Source organism: Lynx rufus, unplaced genomic scaffold (genome assembly GCF_022079265.1).
Source record: "Lynx rufus isolate CCGP_SWC_20201006 ecotype Redwood Valley unplaced genomic scaffold, mLynRuf1.p SCAF_22, whole genome shotgun sequence".
In the NCBI taxonomy this organism is placed as follows: domain Eukaryota; kingdom Metazoa; phylum Chordata; class Mammalia; order Carnivora; family Felidae; genus Lynx; species Lynx rufus.
Window position 1 is genome coordinate 16762357 of NW_025814837.1, and position 19222 is coordinate 16781578.

Sequence of the window (19222 nt, forward strand, 5' to 3'; positions counted from 1 at the left end):
AGCCAAAATCAAGAGTGGAACACTTAACTGACTGAGCCACCCAGACACCTCATATATTTCTAATTCTTAATTGATCTAACAGATAATAGTTTGTTTAAAAAAATAATACCAATAACATATTTGATTATGTATGCTTATGTACATATCATATCCAGTCTTATATATGCTTATTTGTAAATGAAATGAATGACAGCAATGACATTAGGGACAGATGGGAGGAATTAGGATTATTTTGTTATTATAGAATACTCATACTACCCAGGGGTACATGAAATAGTAGACTGTTATTTGAAAGCAGACTTGGATTAACTGTAAATGTATATTGTAAACACAGTTTTATGACTTCACTCAGTAGTTTCAACGAGACATAGATTTTGTTATCAGTAGATAGGTGCCATACAATCATATTAGCAAAGCCAAATTTAGTTTTTCCAGTCCCTCAAAATAACAGCCAAAGGAAATTCAAATTATAAAAATCAAAACAAACAAAACCCATACTTTCTCCAGTTATTTGTTCATCCTGATTAGGATATATAACTAATTTACAAATTAATAAGTCAAATGAAACATGAATTAAAGTTAAAAATAATTCTTAGAAATTGTCATATGCCAATGAAATTCTGTGATATTCCCATTTTGGAAACAATGCCATACATTTCTCATCCCTGTGTTGAGGGATGGCAAACATGTGTATCACAAGCAACTCACAAAAGCCTAGGAATAGGAATACCAAAGAAAAAGAAAGAAATTTCAAGAGGTATATTTATGAGAGTATCAGAATATGGATCCATGCCAATGGCTCATCCTGTTACCCAATTCATCAGCAGATTCTAAGTTTGCTTCCTAAATGTTTTTCAAATTCATCTACATAGTTTCATCTCCATTGCCATTATCCTAATCCAAACTACCGTTATCTCTTTATTACTACAATAGCATCTTAAATGTTTTCCATCATCCACTCTTGTTGATTTTCAATCCATTTTCTACCAGAGCAACTAAGGTTCTCTTCTTGAAAGACAAATCTGATTGAGTCACTCTTCTGCTTAAAATCCTTTCGTTGTTTCACTTTCGTTGTTGCTCTTTTTAAGATCTTATCAGGGAAGAAATTGTGGTTTATATACACAATGGAATACTACGTGGCAATGAGAAAGAATGAAATACGGCCTTTTGTAGCAATATGGATGGAACTGGAGAGTATTATGCTAGGTGAAATAAGTCATGCAAAGAAAGACAGATACCATATGTTTTCACTCTTGTGTGGATCCTGAGAAACTTAACAGAAGACCATGGGGGAAGGGAAGGAAAAAAAAAAAAGTTAGAGAGGGAGGGAGCCAAACCATAAGAGACTCTTAAAAACTGAGAACAATCTGAGGGTTGATGGGGGGCGGGAGGGAGGGGACAGTGGGTGATGGGTATTGAGGAGGGCACCTGTTGGGATGAGCACTGGGTGTTGTATGGAAACCAATTTGACAATAAATTTCATGTTTAAAAAAAAAAAAGAAAAGAAAAGAAAAAAAAAGATCTTATCAAGGTCTACAAGATTCTACCTGACTCATTTTGCCTACCTTTTCTGTTTCATCTCATAAGATTCTTTCTCCAGTCCCCTACACCCCAGCCACACACCAACCTTTCATTTCCTCTAAACAAACGTTTTCTTTTTTTTTTTTTTTTTCAACGTTTATTTATTTTTGGGACAGAGAGAGACAGAGCATGAACGGGGGAGGGGCAGAGAGAGAGGGAGACACAGAATCGGAAACAGGCTCCAGGCTCTGAGCCATCAGCCCAGAGCCTGACGCGGGGCTCGAACTCACGGACCGCGAGATCGTGACCTGGCTGAAGGCGGACGCTTAACCGACTGCGCCACCCAGGCGCCCCTAAACAAACGTTTTCAATAAACTTAGTAAAACAATGAACTATAAAGGGTAGGTCCTCCCACCAATGCAATTCCCCAGAACGTTTATTTCAGTTGGTATTTTTTTCTTACATCGATCAGCCCTGTGCATGCCTCCGGACAACTTCCATCAACTACTCCCACTGAAGCTTTCTTCCTGCTTTCCACATCACCTTACAACAGTTAGAACAAAGTGAAGTCTACCCTATACTATATAGGGTCCTATTACTATTTTTTTTTAATTGTGGCAAAAGACACATAACTTAAGATTTGCTATGATAACCATTTTTAAGTGTGCCATTCAGTGGTGTTAAGTATATTCATACTGTTGTACCAACCAATCTCCAGAACTCTTCGTCATGCAAAACTGAAACTCTACACCCATTACCAACAATTTCCCATTTTCCCTTCTTCTCAGCCCCTGGCAACCACCATTCTACTTTGTGTCTCTATGAATTCAATGACTGTAGGTACCTCATGTAAGTAGAATCATACAGTATTTGTCCTTTTGTGACTGGATTATTTCACTCACTTAGCATAATATCCTCAAGTTTTATCCATGTTGTAGCACATGTCAGAATTGCCTTCCTTTCTAAGGATGAATAATATACCACTGAATGTATATAACACATTTTGTGTATCTATTTATCTGTTGATGGACATTTGGGTTGCTTTTACCTTTTAGTTTTTGTAAATAATACTGCTATGATCATAGATGTACAAGTATTTCTTCAAGACCCTGCTTTCAGTTTCTTGAGGTATATACCCAGAATTGAAATTGGGGTATTGTATGGTAATTCTGTTTTAATTTTTTGAGGAATCACTATATTGTTATCCCTGGTGGCTATACCATTTTACATTCCTACCAGCAGGGCACAAGGGTTCCAATATCTCCACACCTTTGCTAACACTTGTTACTTTGTGTTTGTTTGTTTTTTTCATAGCAGCCATCTTAATGGGTATGATGAGATTTCTCATTATGATTTTGATTTGCATTTCCCTAATGATTAATGATATTGAGCATCTGTTCATGTGCCATTTGTATATATTCTTTGGATAAATATCTGTTCAAGTACTTTGCTTCCTGTAATAAAAAAACAGATTGACAAAAGAAAAACAAGCAGAAGTTTATTAACATGTACGCCTCACATATGTGTGGGAGATACCCAGGAAAAATAAATAAAACTCCCGAGACAATCCAAGCCACTATCTTAAATACCATCTTCATCTAAAGACAAAAAAGATGTTGGGGGGGAGAGGGGAGAGGAGGTAATTTACGGGAAGGTGGGAGGAGGAAATGATTGGTAAGCAAAGGTTGCCCTTTGCAAGGTAGACATGCAGATAAGACAGGTGAAAAAGTTGTATATGGTAATAGCTCTCTTTCTGGTACAGGCCCCCTTTCTAATGTAAATTTCCTTTATAAATGTAGATTTCCATTACAAAAAGGTAACTTTTTCTTAGTTTTCAGAACTTCTGCTATGTCTGCAGTTTCCTGAAATAATTAGCTCAAACTAATCCTTATGCCAAAGAGGCCTATTTCAGGTGGCATATTCAGCTACACTTCAGCACCAATATCTTACTGATTTCAGATCAATCTGATTTCACTTCTTTTACAAGAAACATCTATTAAGCTCCTCCTTTGTGTGAAACTTTAGTGGCATTTCACACACGATCTTATTTCATTCAACCCTCCAAAAGTCCTTGAGGAAGGATTATTTGCCCCATTTTACAGATGAGAAAAATAAAGCTCAAAGAAGTTAAGTAAGTTGTCCAAGATGGCTTCCATGTCCAAGGAACAGAACCAAAATTTAAATCCAACTCTGACTTGCAAATCTAATTCTCCTTAATTACAAACACATAGTTGTGATTTATCTCTTGTCTGTCGAATGACAATAATACAATCTGGTAATGAGTTTGATGTCCTTTATTCAAAGAAGAACAATCCACAGATTAGGGGAGTACAGTGCCTGACAACCAGTAAAGCATTCTTGGCAAGGAATTTTGGGCAAGAGTGAGTTTTATAGAATATTAGGAGAGGTAAGACAGAAACATGGCTAGGAGGTCCGATTCCTTAAAAGGCCAGCAGGTCCTACTGTTTAGAGTAGGGTAAGATAGCTAAAGCTGAGTTGGAGGACTATGATTGATATAAGCTGAGTTTCCTTGAGAGGCATTTCCCGTAAGTGCAGACAGACCTATGTTTAGATCTATGACATGGGTTGTGCTACTGGGGCAGTCCCCATTTGGTGGGTCCTGATATATGAATTAACTTTATCATGACCCTAAACAGTATGTAACTCAAAAGTGGGGCTAAATGGGAAAACAAAATGAAACAAAAAAACTCTTCCCTAGGTTCAGAAACCAAAATCCTATCTGTAAGCGTTACAATTTTTGAGTTGCCTTTCTTTCTCTTTTTTACCTGGTCTACACCAGGGGGTTGGCAAACCATTGCTCACAGACCATAGTCTGGCCCCTGAGCTAAGAATGGTTTTTATATGTTGTGATATTATGCTTATCACATACTAAGCACTGTGGAAGTCATCCCATTTAATATCCATAATATCCCATCTCCATAATATCCCAGTCAGGGAAGAATCATAATCTACATGTTTATAAATTAGGAATCTAAGAGCAAAAAAGATGAAGTTCCCTGATAAATTCACAGAGAATATACCAGTGGGACAGTGTTGGAGTACTGAAATTTACAGAATATGTCACAGGTACGCAAAACTGTAAACTGATTTCTCTGTATCTGAACCAACTTGGTAACAAGCCCCAATATTTCCACTGCTGGCAGGGGGGACATGTGTCATTTAAGATTACTCAGTCATTTCAGGTATAAAGTATAGTAACCAAAGGCATTCAATTTCATTAGTCATCAGGGGAATGCAAATTAAGACCACAAACTGAAGGCACAATGTACCACACAGGATAATCAAATTGAAAGTCAGGTAATACCAAATGTGGATGTGCAGCAACTAGAACTTTGTTCACTACTGGTAGGAGTGTAAATTGGTTTAACTGCTTTGGAAAACTGCTTGGGAGCATGAGTGATGTGTGCCGGAACTCACAAAGAAGCGATTGCTAGGTTTTCAGGAAGTTTGCCACAGGTTGATTTCACATTGGTAGCTTGGAATTGAACGGTGTGGGAGTATATACACCACAGGAACTGGCAAATGTTATTGATGAGCAACCACCCCAGAGAGAGTTAAAAAATTTACCAGCACACCTTGGGGCGGCGTACTCTAAAGCTCTACAGGGGCGCCTGGGTGGCGCAGTCGGTTAAGCGTCCGACTTCAGCCAGGTCACGATCTCGCGGTCCGTGAGTTCGAGCCCCGCGTCGGGCTCTGGGCTGATGGCTCAGAGCCTGGAGCCTGTTTCTGATTCTGTGTCTCCCTCTCTCTCTGCCCCTCCCCTGTTCATGCTCTGTCTCTCTCTGTCCCAAAAATAAATAAACGTTGAAAAAAAAAATTTAAAAAAAAATAAAAAAATAAAGCTCTACATACGTGGATCCTGACTTGGCAAATTCATTTCCAGGTATATATGCTTCAGAAATGTGTATATGTGTTGACTACAAGCCATGCACGAGAATAATCGTAACAGCACTAATTGTAACAGCCTCAGACTGGAGACCCAAATACTCATAAACAGAATTGATAAACTGCCATGTTCACTCAATGGAATATTATACAGTGGTAAGAATAAAATAACTGCTACATACAAGAATCAGATGAATTTAAAAAAATGTTGGAACAAAAGGAGTCCAAACAAGAGTACATACTGTGTAGGGGAGGCTGGGTGGCTCAGTCGGTTAAGCAACTGACTTCGGCTCAGGTCATGATCTCACAGTTCGTGGGTTGAGCCCCGCGTTGGTCTCCGTGCTGACAGCTCAGAGCCTGGAGCCTGCTTCGGATTCTGTGTCTCCCTCTCTCTCTGTTCCTCCCCTGCTCGTTCTGGCTCTCAAAAATAAATAAACGTTAAGAATACATACTGTGTGACTCCACTTCATGTTAAAGTCGAAACAGACCAAATTAACCTCTGGGGTCAGAAGTCAGGGAGATGGTTAGGTGGCAGAGGGGGAGAGCAACTAATGTGGGATGAGATGCAAGGGGATTCTGCAGTGCTGGTAGTGTCCTTCCAACCTAAGTGCTGGTTATATAACTTTATTTTATGAAAACTCACTAAGAAGTTCAATTTAAAAACTTAGTCACTTCTGGGGCGCCTGGGTGGCTCAGTCGGTTAAACGTCTGACTTCAGCTCAGGTCACGATCTCGCACTCTGTGAGTTTGAGCCCTGTTTCAGGCTCTGTGCTGACAGCTCGGAGCCTGGAGCCTGCTTCGGATTCTGTTGTCTCCCTCTCTCTTTCCTCCTCCCCTGCTGGTGCTCTGTCTCTCTCTGTCTCTCAAAAATGAATAAATGTTAAAAAAAATTTTTTTTTTAATAGTCACCCTCATAATTGGATATCCATATGGAAATGAACTGCAAATTAAATCTCTTATACAAAAATTAACAAAAAATGGATAACAGATCTGAATGAAAAACAAACAAAAAACCTCTAAAACTTTAAAAAGAGAACAGAAAAAAATCTTTATGACCTGGGTTTAGGCAAAGTCTTTAGACCTAACACCAAACTCTTGATTAAAAACAAAACAAAAGGTCAATTATGTCTCATCAAAATTACATACTTTTACTGTGTGAAAAACAGTCAAGAGAATGAAAAGACAAGCAACAAAATGGGAGATTATTTGCAAATTACCTAACAAAGAACTTGTATCCAGAATATGTTTCTTGGTTTTGATAAATATACTATAGCTATATAAGATGTTACTAGTAGGGAGAGCATTTTTCAACTTCTAGTGAATCCATAATTATTTCAAAACAAAAAAAGATCAATTTAAAAATATACTGGTATTTTTTTCTACCAGAATCCCTACTGTCCCACATCTTTGGTATCCTAAGTATCTTCTAACACAATGCTAATGTAGGTCTAACCAATAAACCTTTCCTAGAGAGCAATTTGGCTAAACCAATCAAGCTATTAGAATGTATAAATGTTTGACCAAGAAATTCTATTTCTAGGAATTTTTCCTAATAATCAGAGACAAATACCAAAAAATCTGCACACAATGATTTAGTTTTTCATAAATATTTAAGCGAAAAAATTGAAAAAAACTTAAACATTGGAAACATGGGAGAACAGTTAGTATAGTATGATACACCCAGAAGACAGAATACAATGTAGTCATAAGAAATTAAGCCATAGAAGAATATTTATTGACATGGGAAAATGTTAACAATATGCTTCTATATGAAATATGCAGGATACAAAACAGTATATACAGTTTAATACCATTTTTATGGAAAGAAAAATAGCCATATATACAAAACCATGCACAGGACAAAAATAGAAGGATGTACATAGTAAATGTTAATAATGGTTATCTCTAGATAGTACAATTAGAGGTGATTATACAATTTTCTCAGTAAATTTCACCTGCCGCCAAACAGTATCTGCTTCATGCTATTCTTTCTTGGGTGTGATTAGCTTGATGTAACTCTTTTCAAACAGACTGCTTCATGATATGTACCTCCAAACCATACTGCTTTTCCACGTAAAAAGTAGATGCTACTTGCTCTTACATAACTGGCATATGGAGAATATTTTTAACTAACACAATATACTACAAAATATGCCACAGCATAGATCTGGCTATAGAAAATTATTGTATGGAGAATCTGAAAATCCTCTACTGGAGAGAAATTTTAAATAGAGAAAAAGATGCTCTCATTAGCTAGGGGTCCACAATGGTTGGGTGTAAATAACTCAGATTCCAGAATTAGAGACTTTGGGATCTCTTCTTCCCAGCTAACTGACTTTAGGCAAAGGAGATTAGGTTTTTTAGTCAGGAAAATGTGATTAATAATTTTATAGAAAGATGCAAAAATAAGATTTTTTTTAAATAAGAGAAAATGAGATCACAGATATTAAAGGTCTTCCATAAAGACCTAAACAACTGAGATGAACAGCAAGAAAGAAATTCACATTTGGTGTTACAGAAAAATTAATTCAATTTTTCTGCAGCACCAAATTCTTCCTATTTTATATCTTTGTTCACAGGTTAGAATGTGTTAAAATTGTGAAATTATTTTAGTGTTAATTAATGGTCTTCAACTTCTTTAGTTAACAGTTAATAACACTGGATATACTTTTCATGGAATCTGACCTAGGTGTTCTAAATATATATAGCACATCCTCCGATGACTCTTGATCACTGGCAACATCAGACATATTTACAACAAATATGACTTGGATTTTATTTCTCAGAATCCATCCTAGTGGAAAGCTATTTACTCAATTTTTATTAAAAACACCAAATAAGGTTGTTGGATCTTTTAAAGGTAAGACATCAAGAGAACAGAAAAGGCTATCTATCTGTGTCTGCTTTTCTGCAATGCTTTCCATAATGCAAGCACCATTCCAAGTTGCCTCCTAATTTCTGTCCCCTTCCTTTGGAAGAGAATCTCAGGCAAATCTGCAATCAATTAATGACTCTCAATAATTGTTTGCAATCATATCTGAAGGGGAACAGTTAATGACTTACTGTTAGATCTCAAAGATAAATGTATTGTCTAGAGGTAAACAGCATAACTTGCAGGTGAAAGGAACATAAAACATTGATCTTAAGGAAGATCTGGTAAGAATGGACAAGAGGGATTTTCTTTGTTTTCCCAACCAAAATGTTTGCTCCTTTTCACCCCAAAGTCAAGGAGTTGAGAAAGACAGCTGGAGCATGCCTACATAACTATGCGATGATGCACTCCACCCCATACCAGTGTTGTTTTCCTACCTCTATCCCCTTCTAGAAAGGCCCCGTTAACTGCAGAAGAGCTTCTACAGTAGTCCTAATTCCTCAATGAAGATCACAAGAAAGGTACTCCCAGGATATGAAAAGACCCAAAACTAGAATATTACACTAACACGTTTCAGGGGCAAGAGACTACTGACACTCCGTATCTACTGGTTTGCATTACAAGAATCAAAAAAAGTAAAAGCCAAAAAACCACATTTTGAAATTTCACAATCACCAATTTGCGACAGAAATCAAAGCATAACACTTGTGCTAACAAATATGTCAGATGAATTATCGCTTCAGCACATAACTGCAGATGGATACTCCTGGATTTTTGCTTAATCATTACTCAGTGATGAACACTATAAAATGCAAGGTGACTTCCTATGAACCAAAATCACAAGAAGAAACTCTCCAAGATCAATCTGCAATGAGCTCCTATTCCAATAAGCCATAAAGAGCAGTAAAAGGCAATATTCATTTAAAGTTATGAGAATCCCGATGACAAGATATCAGGTATTTATATTCCTCTTGAGACATTTCTTCCCCACCTAACAAAGGCACTTGACATGTACTGAAATGGACAGTTAATTCAGGTACTGCCCTGGACAACTGTTACCTTCCTAAGATTAGATGAAGTGGCAATTAAGTTCAAATTAATTCTTCTGAAGCAGCCTGAAATACACATGAATATATCACAAGTTCTCTATTTTTGGCAGATGATATAACCAAAGAAGAAAAGGTAACGTTGGTGTCCACAATGGATTGGCTGACTTGAGCAGTCCAGGATCCTCTCTGCACAATATTCCTTGATGACTGTGGAATTTGTGTATAATTATAGGCAAATTAACCTGTTGTATAATTTTAGGTATTAATGTTCACTCCTCTTCTTGTCTTTTTTTACTTTTTTGTTTTTTCCCAAAGCCTTAGATGATTCCTCCTAAAAAAGATATAAATCAATGTAGTATCTCCCAGTTTATATCAAGATACTGGCTTAGGAACCTTAAGTCTAATCATACAGAATAAACAGAACAGTGAAAATATAATTACTTCCAGGTACATCATCTTTCTGTTTTATGGGACATTTTTACTTATAGTCTATTTTAATATTTCCAAAATAATCAAGGATAGTCAAGGAAAACACTCATCTAACAGATTTATGTTTGAATCTATTTAATCTATTGTGCACTTTTCAAAGTTAAGGTAGAAAACTTTAAATAAAATAAACATGTTTATAAAATATGAAACAAAAAAAATTCAAAGTTTAAGGGCAGACATCCAAATGCATGCCAGGGGAGAGGGAAGGGACTCTGACACTAACAGTGAATATCAGAATTTTACATATGTTTAATTTTTTTTTTTAACGTTTATTTATTTTTGAGACACAGAGTACAAGCGGGGAGGGACACAGAGAGAGGGAGACACAGAATCTGAAAGAGGTTCTAGGCTCTGAGCTGTCAGCACAGAGCCTGATGCGGGGGACCGTGAGATCATGACCTGAGCCAAAGTCGGCCACCTAACAGACTGAGCCACGCAGGCGCCCCGGAATTTCACATACATTTAAGGAACAGCTAGTTCATAGCATTAGCTACACAACCTCCCCTGGCCTCAATTTAGGGACTGAAGAATAATTGGGTCTTAAAAGTTTTTATAAAATTCTGTATGAATCTATGAAATTAAGGCTCAAAGGGATGGAGTGATCTGTCCAAGGTTACACAACTAACTGGCCACACTGTTTTTACTAGAACCTAAGTCTACAATTTCCTAGTCCAAAGGTTTTCCCAGTGTACCACAAACACTCTGATTCATTCTTAATTTTCTGTCTGGGTTTGTTTTTTTTTTACTTTCATAGGCAATGGTGAGAAACTCTATATAGTATCAATAAGCACTCACCGGTGAATTTGTGTAGTTTCTCTCCACCAGTATGTTTCTGGCACAGTTGTTGATATGTTTAAAGCGATCTGGTCCTAGTAGAATTCCTCCGTACCAGCGTGATACTACCACCATGACATTTCTCACATTCAAAATCTGTTATTTTCAGAAGTATAATTAGATATACACATAGACATGTACAAATTTGAGTTCTAAACTGCACATAAAATTTCCCTATGACTTGAATGGCAGAACCACCCGAGTGAGCAGAGTGAGATTCCTAAAATTCAGGCGACAGAATTTAGAAATCAAACACTGTGCTCCACAGTGTCCTCGAATTCCAAATTGTGGGGCAACTGGGAAGAATGAAGGGGAACTCATGCAGGTAGTGTTCCAGTTCTTCATGAATTCAACCAAAATAGCTCAGTTTAAGCAGCCTTTTGCCCCTAGGCCAAACAACAACCAAAACATGCTTCTGAACAAAACACTGGAAAGAACTCGGGCTGCATGGGTAACTGCTAGGGCCTACCAGCAAGGTCTTCCTCAGTTGGGTATCTGTCAAATGCTGTTCTTAACATGAAGCCCACCAGGCTACAGGCCTGACCACACAGAGTTCCTATCATGGAAACGGCCTGGTTAGAAAACAAACCTCCACATACGGTAACAGAAGAAACTATAGCAACTACCTTAGGAAAAAAACCAATCTATTCTTAAAATTAACAGACAATTAAGATCAATGATCACCATATAGATGAAGAAAATCCAGCAGCATGAAAGAGAAAGGACAAGATAAACAAACTAAAATGGACCAGGAAAAATTTAAAGGGGAGAACATCTAAAAAAAATCCTGTAATTACTATTCTCAGAGAAATTGCATTCATAAAGCCAAAACAACACATTATAAAAAAGGGCTCAACCTCATGACCCCAAGGTCAAGAGTCACATGCTTTTCTGACTGAGCCAGTCAGATGCCCCAACAAGAAAGAACTGTTAAAACTTAAATACATGATTGCTAAAAAAAATTTTTAATTCAACAGAAATCTTGGAAGACAGGTAAGAAAATGTCTTAGAACATAAGGTGAGGAGATGGACAAGTTAATGAAAAAAGCAATATTCTGGGTCTATCCAGATGGTCCAATAATACGCAACTAACAAGAAATGCACAAAGACAGAACAGAGAAAATACAGGGACGACATTGTTGAAAAACAAAAAGGAGATGCTTTTTTAGAGTTGAAGACAATCTTCTATCATTTATGACTGCCAGACCTTCCAAGCACAGCGCTTGTTATTAACCTTGGGCTTTCTGCCCCACATCAAGTGGTTAAACGTTTCTCTCAAGGTTTAAAAATTAACTACTAGTTATCCCAAATATATCTCATGTCATGTAGCCTAACTGATTTACTTATTCCTAAATGGAGCTCTGTTTCATTGAAAAATTTTATGGCTCAGAGAGCAGGATTACCAGGGTTTAACTTACACTTACCTCCATGAGATGGAGAAGACGCCCGCCAGCTGCTGTCTCCCCATCGTCCTCACAGTCCTGTAAGAAGGTCTGTTTATCCTCACAATATATTCTAGAAATACATATAACAGTGTTACACTTTGAAACTCCAAAATATTGCACCTAAAAGTTACACCTACATACTTGTTGCAATCAATTTACTTCCAAAATCTGCATATTTGTCAAAAAAAAAATTCTTCTTGAACTATATATTAGATACATTTTCTCTGATTTGTTATCCAGTACATTTCATTTTTTTTTTAGATTTGGGAAAGCTAGGAATCAAGGGCACCTCCCTTAAAGCAGAAATGCTATAATTATGGAAAGGTGAGTTTATACATCTGACACTTCATCTAATCTTGAAGCTATAAGGTTACAGAGAGTAGTCATTGAAAACCAATGATTGAGAATATACTGTAGAGAAGTATGTAGGCACCATGAAATGATATAAAGAAATAAGTGGCATACTTCAGTCTTCAAAGAGCCTTAGAGCTAGTGGAAGAGACAAAGAGTATATAAAAAAGATGGAGGTGATGGAATCAACATAAATTAACATTTTATACTTTCCTCACATCTTATTCTAGCCATCAAACATTTCTCTATCCTCCCCATTCTAAGAATTATAAGGTTTACCTTCTCTATAATTTTTCCCCTGGTTAATTATCAATATCTGAGATAAATCATGATATTTTTACCTATTTAAATTATCTAGAAAGTTTGCATTTGGAATAATTTGGGCTACATTGTAGCAGAATAAGCATGGCAAGTAAGGGTGAGATATAAAAAGAAAACAGTGACAGTTAAGGTATGCTGTCTACAGGATTTCTTAGGTCCCTACAGATGACACCATCTAGGACTAGGCAAACGCAGCAAAGATACTTTTCCAGCTGTGGCTATAAAAAAGCCAGATACTATCATATCTAATACCTAAGTCAATTATAGCAATCCTATTCATATATTTATTATATATTCATATGTATTATAGCAATCATATTCATTCATTTATTCACTCATTCCTCCTTCAATCTATCTTTCCATTCATTGACTCAATCAATATTTACTGCCCACCTACTATGACCAGGCTCTACAATTATTTAGAATTGACCTCATTCCAAGAGAACAAAGTTCGTGCTATTAGACAAAATTTTTTATGGCAAATTTAAGGCAAAAAGGTGTCAGCAGTTGGTGTATATTAGGACTGTAATTATAACCTAACACCATAATTTTATAGAACAAATGAAGAAAACTTGAGTTATAAATCAGTGCTGTTAGGTTTTTTAAAAATGAAAATACCAAGGACGTTTTTACTTTTTCGGCACATGCCAGGAAGACAATAATGCAGTATCCCATAGCTGTGTATACCAGTAGCCTGAAAAGTGCCTCGTAACTCCAAAGCAGGAACACAGCCCCAGAACCAAGAAGTAACCTTAAAAGGATCCTAAGCATTCAAAATATACAACACAAAGTCCATATACGAGATAAAGGTTATTTACTTTACTTCCAGTGGGATCCTGCAAGACTCCACTTTGTACCTGGTTTAGTCTTAGGTGCCACACAATTCTGGCAAGCTAAGCTCTTTCATTCCCAAGTGTCAATTATAACATAATGGAGCAAGATGGAGTAAGCGTGTAAGTCGTGCTGATATCTGTGAGAATTGACAGTTGGTCTGATCACCTACTAACTTGCAAAACTAAAAAAAATACTTCCAGGTACTTAAAAACAAAAATCTGGGGCCTGAAATAGAATATCTGGCATATTATTTAACTTTTTGATAACTTAAGATTAAAATTATATCCAGCGACTGATTGTTGAAGGTGCAGCCACAGAGCCATGTCAGAATAAAAGAGAGAGAAATCAGTTTATCAGACTCCACTTAACAACTTTGTGATCTTGAAAAAGCTAAACTTTTTGCAGGGGCAGAGTTCCTGAAATAATCAAAATTAACTTTCATAAAGTATTTGGCACAGAGTAGGCACTCAATAAACACATGGGATGAATGAATGGCAATTAATACTTTTATAGCACATTCAAATCACCGAGAGCAAGCAGAGTCTAATCCCTTGTTTTTATATTGATGACCCTAACTCAAAACATCAAAATCCTGCCCAGGGATACTCTAGTAAGCAGGGAATCATATAACAAATAGTTTTTGGAAATTCTGGCACTTAAAGAAATGTGACTTAGTAATATAAAAAAACTCACCTATCCAAAGTGATGGATTGTTTTTTTTAATTTTCTGATTTTCAGATAGCCTAGATTTTACTAATATTCTCAATCACACTTTAAATTTGCACTAAATCTTGGGGCACCTGGGTGGTTCAGTCGGTTGAGCATCTGACTTCGGCTCAGGTCATGATCTCATGGTTCGTGAGTTCAAGCCCCACATCAGGCTCTGTGCTGACAGCTAGGAGCCTGGAGCCTGCTTCAGATTCTGTGTCTCCCTCCCTCTCTGCCCTGCTCATGCTGTCTCTGTCTCTCAAAAAATGAATAAACATTAAAAAAAAAAAAAAAAGTTAAATTTGCACTAAATCTCTATGTTTATATTCTGATTCATTTCAGTCCCAAAATATGTTAAGTCTATACTAATTTACGTATTTAGAAAATATTCTTTCTCTGTTTACTAACACTTCAGCAAAGATTTGTATAAAACCTTAGTATTCAAAACTAAAAGGAATACAGCAAAAGAAGCACACTTACTTCCCTGCCAATGAAAGCATACATTGGTTTAAAAGAAAAACTTGGGAAAAAATTTGGCACTGTGTATCAAGAGTTTCAAAAATGTTCATACTTTTTGATGATTTTACTTCTAGGAATATATTCTTTCTTCTTCAATTACACCCCCATTTCATTTCAAAAAATAATCTCGAGTAACCAGAACCTACTCCAAGTAAATAATCTAGAATGTATACAAAGATGTTCACAAGGGGCGCCTGGGTGGCGCAGTCGGTTAAGCGTCCGACTTCAGCCAGGTCACGATCTCGCGGTCCGTGAGTTCGAGCCCCGCGTCGGGCTCTGGGCTGATGGCTCAGAGCCTGGAGCCTGTTTCCGATTCTGTGTCTCCCTCTCTCTCTGCCCCTCCCCCGTTCATGCTCTCTCTCTCTCTGTCCCAAAAATAAATAAAAAACGTTGAAAAAAAAAAATTAAAAAAAAAAAAAAGATGTTCACAAGAATATTTTTTATAATAATGAAAAATATGAAAAACTAAAACAAAAAGAAAATAGCTAATTACGGTATACAGCCCGAAAGAAATAGTACACAGCCATTACAATAATGTCTATAAAGCAATTATAACAACATGGAAAAATGCTTTTGGTAAATTGTTTATTTCAAGTTATTTAAATTCTAGTTAGTTAACATAGATACTACGGCAATGCACTGAAAAAATAAAAGTCGCATAGAAGACAAGGAAAATGTATCGATACATTATCAAAATGTATCCAACTATTATCAGTTACATTTAATGGCAGAAAAAGGCTGATTTTCCCTCCAATTCCTTTTCTTTTCTGCAGATTCCAAATATTCTATACGTGATTATTACTTTTATAATGAAAAAAAAACCCACATAATAGTTGTTATTTTAAAAATCATGCATCAGTTTCCCCATTTTTTACAAATTGAACATGCCTAAAATTAGGTTTACTCACCGGTATGCATAGATGTTGTGGGTGGCACTAGCTATTTTCTTATTCTCATACAATTTGGCAAGAACCATCTTCACCTTAAAAACAGCAGTAATATAAATAAACCAATGTATACTTTTTATTTATTCCATAAATAAATGCTAGAAAAATATCTTAAAGCATATTGATATAAATACTGTTGTACTGAAATAGTGATTTAAAGAATTTACTACACTCTGAAAAAGTGATTTCCAAAGTTTTCTCCTCATTTAAAGAGTCTACTACACTCTGAAAAGGTCATTTCCAAAGTTTTCTCCTCGTTTTAGAGGCAGAAACTGATACTCTCAATTGGTATAAAAAACTACAGACCTGATATATTTTTTTTCTTCAAAGGCACAGATAAGGCTTTATTGGGCCTTATAGTTTGAGCTGAAGCAGGGCACAGTGCTGACAGAGAGTGGTCAGGCTGGCCTCCAGACCTGGTATTTTTGAGTACCAAATAGCAACAAATATTTAAGCACTAACTACGTTTAAGGTCCTTATAGATGAAATTGTCCCCCCTGTAAAGGATTTTAAACGTAAATATGACCATTTTTTAAAATGAACTGTGAAAGTTTATCACACTTATGTATCCAAATTGACAGGTACAACATGGTTATGTTCCAAATGTTGTAAGACCAAAGCTCTCTTGGAGTCCTATAAAGTTTACGGACAAGGTAACAAGAGCCAGATCTTGAAAGATAAGTAGCAATCTCTTTTGCACCAAAAGGGAAGAAAGGGGTGCAAGCAAGAAGAAGTCATTCGATTCAGAGGAAACTTCATGTGCAAATCTATCAGATTTAGCAAATAAAACATAAAGGATGCTCAGTTAAGTTGGAATTTCAGATAAACAACAAATAATTTTTTATTAGTAGTATGTCCCATACGATAGTGTTTATCTAAAATTCCAATTTAACTAGGCATCCCATATTTTATTTGGTAACCTTAGCAGGGACATAAAAGAGAAAGGTTCTGGAAATGACCAATAGTTTTATGTAGAAACTATTTAGAGTATGAATGAGATGAAAGACAATGTATCAGGAATGATAAAGCTAGGGTCATATCGCAAAGGGCCCCATAGAAGAGTTTAGGTTTCTCCTTGTACACAACGGATATAAGCAAAGATTGGGGGTGGGGCCAGTGACACACAGCGAGATCTTTCAGAAAGGTAACTTGCTGGCAAAGAGTATGGAAGAAATAATGGAGGTAGGGAAGACTGAGCTGCAGCCAGGGAGATCAATTTGAATCGGAAACTATGTTATCTTGTGGTTATTACTTTTTAATCTTTCAGGTTCTCAGGTTCCTGATCAACAAAATAAAGCAGACACTGATCTTTAAGATTTATTTGAGCTCTCACAATTATGATCCTGTAAGTCCAAGAGACTATAATCAGAAAAATAAAGAGGAACCAGGATGAACAGATTCAGAACATAATGTCTAAGGAGGAGCCTGGCAACAAGATTAGGGCAACAGTCAAGGACAAACTGCAGACAGAAAGAGCCAGAAGCCTGAACCAAAAGCTGTTATCTTGACCACAAGTCAATGCAGAGGAGAGTGAAAGTGCAGCCTGGTACAAAGAACTGTACCCTGTAGTTCAGGGCTTCAGAAGGGCTTACAGTTGAGGAGCTATAGAGACCAAAGAGAAGAGACTAAGGATTCAAACCTATGCTAAGTTAATGAGACTTCTGTTGTTAATTTAACTTTCTAGGTAGTTACAGTTTGTGATTGAAAATTCTCCCATTTGGTATCCTTGAGTGGGAATCAGGTCACCTAAGATCAAGAGGCAGAAAGGAAAAGGAATTCAGGTCAGAAAGACTCTGCTTGGGCGGCTCGCCAGCCAAGCAGAGCCCCCGAGTCCGGCTTGCAAAAGCGGAGGGGCCTGACGGACTGTGTTCCGACAGCAAGCGCTACTTAGCGTCTGGGAGGTCATAAGTTAACAGCTCTGCTCGGAAAGCGGGAAGGCTGGAGGAAAAAGGGAGGGTGAGCTGCGGAGCCCCCGGACGACAGAGCTCAGTTTGGCGGGGAACAAAGGCGCTCGCCAGCGCCATCTCCCCCGCCCATCCCCCAGCCAAAATCCCAAAGGGAACCGGTTCCGGCCAGGGAAATTGCTCGCTCCGCGCGAACACCCAACTCTGTGCTTCTGCGGAGCCAGACCTCCGGCAGCGGATCTGACTCCCTCCGGCTGCCACAGGGCCCCTCCTGAAGTGGATCACCTAAGGAGAAGCGAGCTAAGCCTGCCCCCCCTGCCGCCGTGCACCTTGCCTTCCCACCCCAGCTAATAAGCCAGATCCCCAGCATCACAAGCCTGGCAGTGTGCAAGTAGCCCAGACGGGCCACGCCACCCCACAGTGAATCCCGCCCCTAGGAGAGGGGAAGAGAAGGCACACACCAGTCTGACTGTGGCCCCAGCGGTGGGCTGGGGGCAGACATCAGGTCGGACTGCGGCCCCGCCCACCAACTCCAGTTATACACCACAGCACAGGGGAAGTGCCCTGCAGGCCCTCACCACACCAGGGACTATCCAAAATGACCAAGCGGAAGAATTCCCCTCAGAAGAATCTCCAGGAAATAACAACAGCTAATGAGCTGATCAAAAAGGATTTAAATAATATAACAGAAAGTGAATTTAGAATAATAGTCATAAAATTAATCGCTGGGCTGGAAAACAGCATACAGGACAGCAGAGAATCTCTTGCTACAGACATCAGGGGACTAAGGAACAGTCACGAGGAGCTGAAAAACGCTTTAAATGAAATGCAAAACAAAATGCAAACCACCACGGCTCGGATGGAAGAGGCAGAGGAGAGAATAGGTGAACTAGAAGATAAAGTTATGGAAAAAGAGGAAGCTGAGAAAAAGAGAGATAAAAAAATCCAGGAGTATGAGGGGAAAATTAGAGAACTAAGTGATACACTAAAAAGAAATAATATACGCATAATTGGTATCCCAGAGGAGGAAGAGAGAGGGAAAGGTGCTGAAGGGGTACTTGAAGAAATCATAGCTGAGAACTTCCCTGAACTGGGGAAGGAAAAAGGCATTGAAATCCAAGAGGCACAGAGAACTCCCTTCAGACGTAACTTGAATCGATCTTCTGCACGACATATCATAGTGAAACTGGCAAAATACAAGGATAAAGAGAAAATTCTGAAAGCAGCAAGGGGTAAACGTGCCCTCACATATAAAGGGAGACCTATAAGACTCGTGACTGATCTCTCTTTTGAAACTTGGCAGGCCAGAAAGAATTGGCACGAGATTTTCAGTGTGCTAGACAGAAAAAATATGCAGCCGAGAATCCTTTATCCAGCAAGTCTGTCATTTAGAATAGAAGGAGAGATAAAGGTCTTCCCAAACAAACAAAAACTGAAGGAATTTGTCACCACTAAACCAGCCCTACAAGAGATCCTAAGGGGGACCCTGTGAGACAAAGTACCAGAGACATCACTACAAGCA

At 37.8% G+C, this 19222-nt stretch overlaps 1 protein-coding gene across 1 annotated transcript in view; it reads right to left on the reverse strand.

Moving 5' to 3' along the window:
• Positions 1-7140: 7140 nt before the first annotated feature.
• Positions 7141-19222, reverse strand: part of IMPACT (impact RWD domain protein) — a 36478-nt gene continuing 24396 nt past the window's right edge. The window contains exons 8-11 of the mRNA XM_047087026.1: positions 15758-15831; positions 12096-12186; positions 10633-10767; positions 7141-9679 (exon numbers count right to left, since the gene is read on the reverse strand). Coding sequence (XP_046942982.1) covers positions 9611-9679; positions 10633-10767; positions 12096-12186; positions 15758-15831 — 369 coding nt within the window. The 3' untranslated portion in view covers positions 7141-9610. The remainder of the gene's footprint in view (positions 9680-10632; positions 10768-12095; positions 12187-15757; positions 15832-19222) is intronic.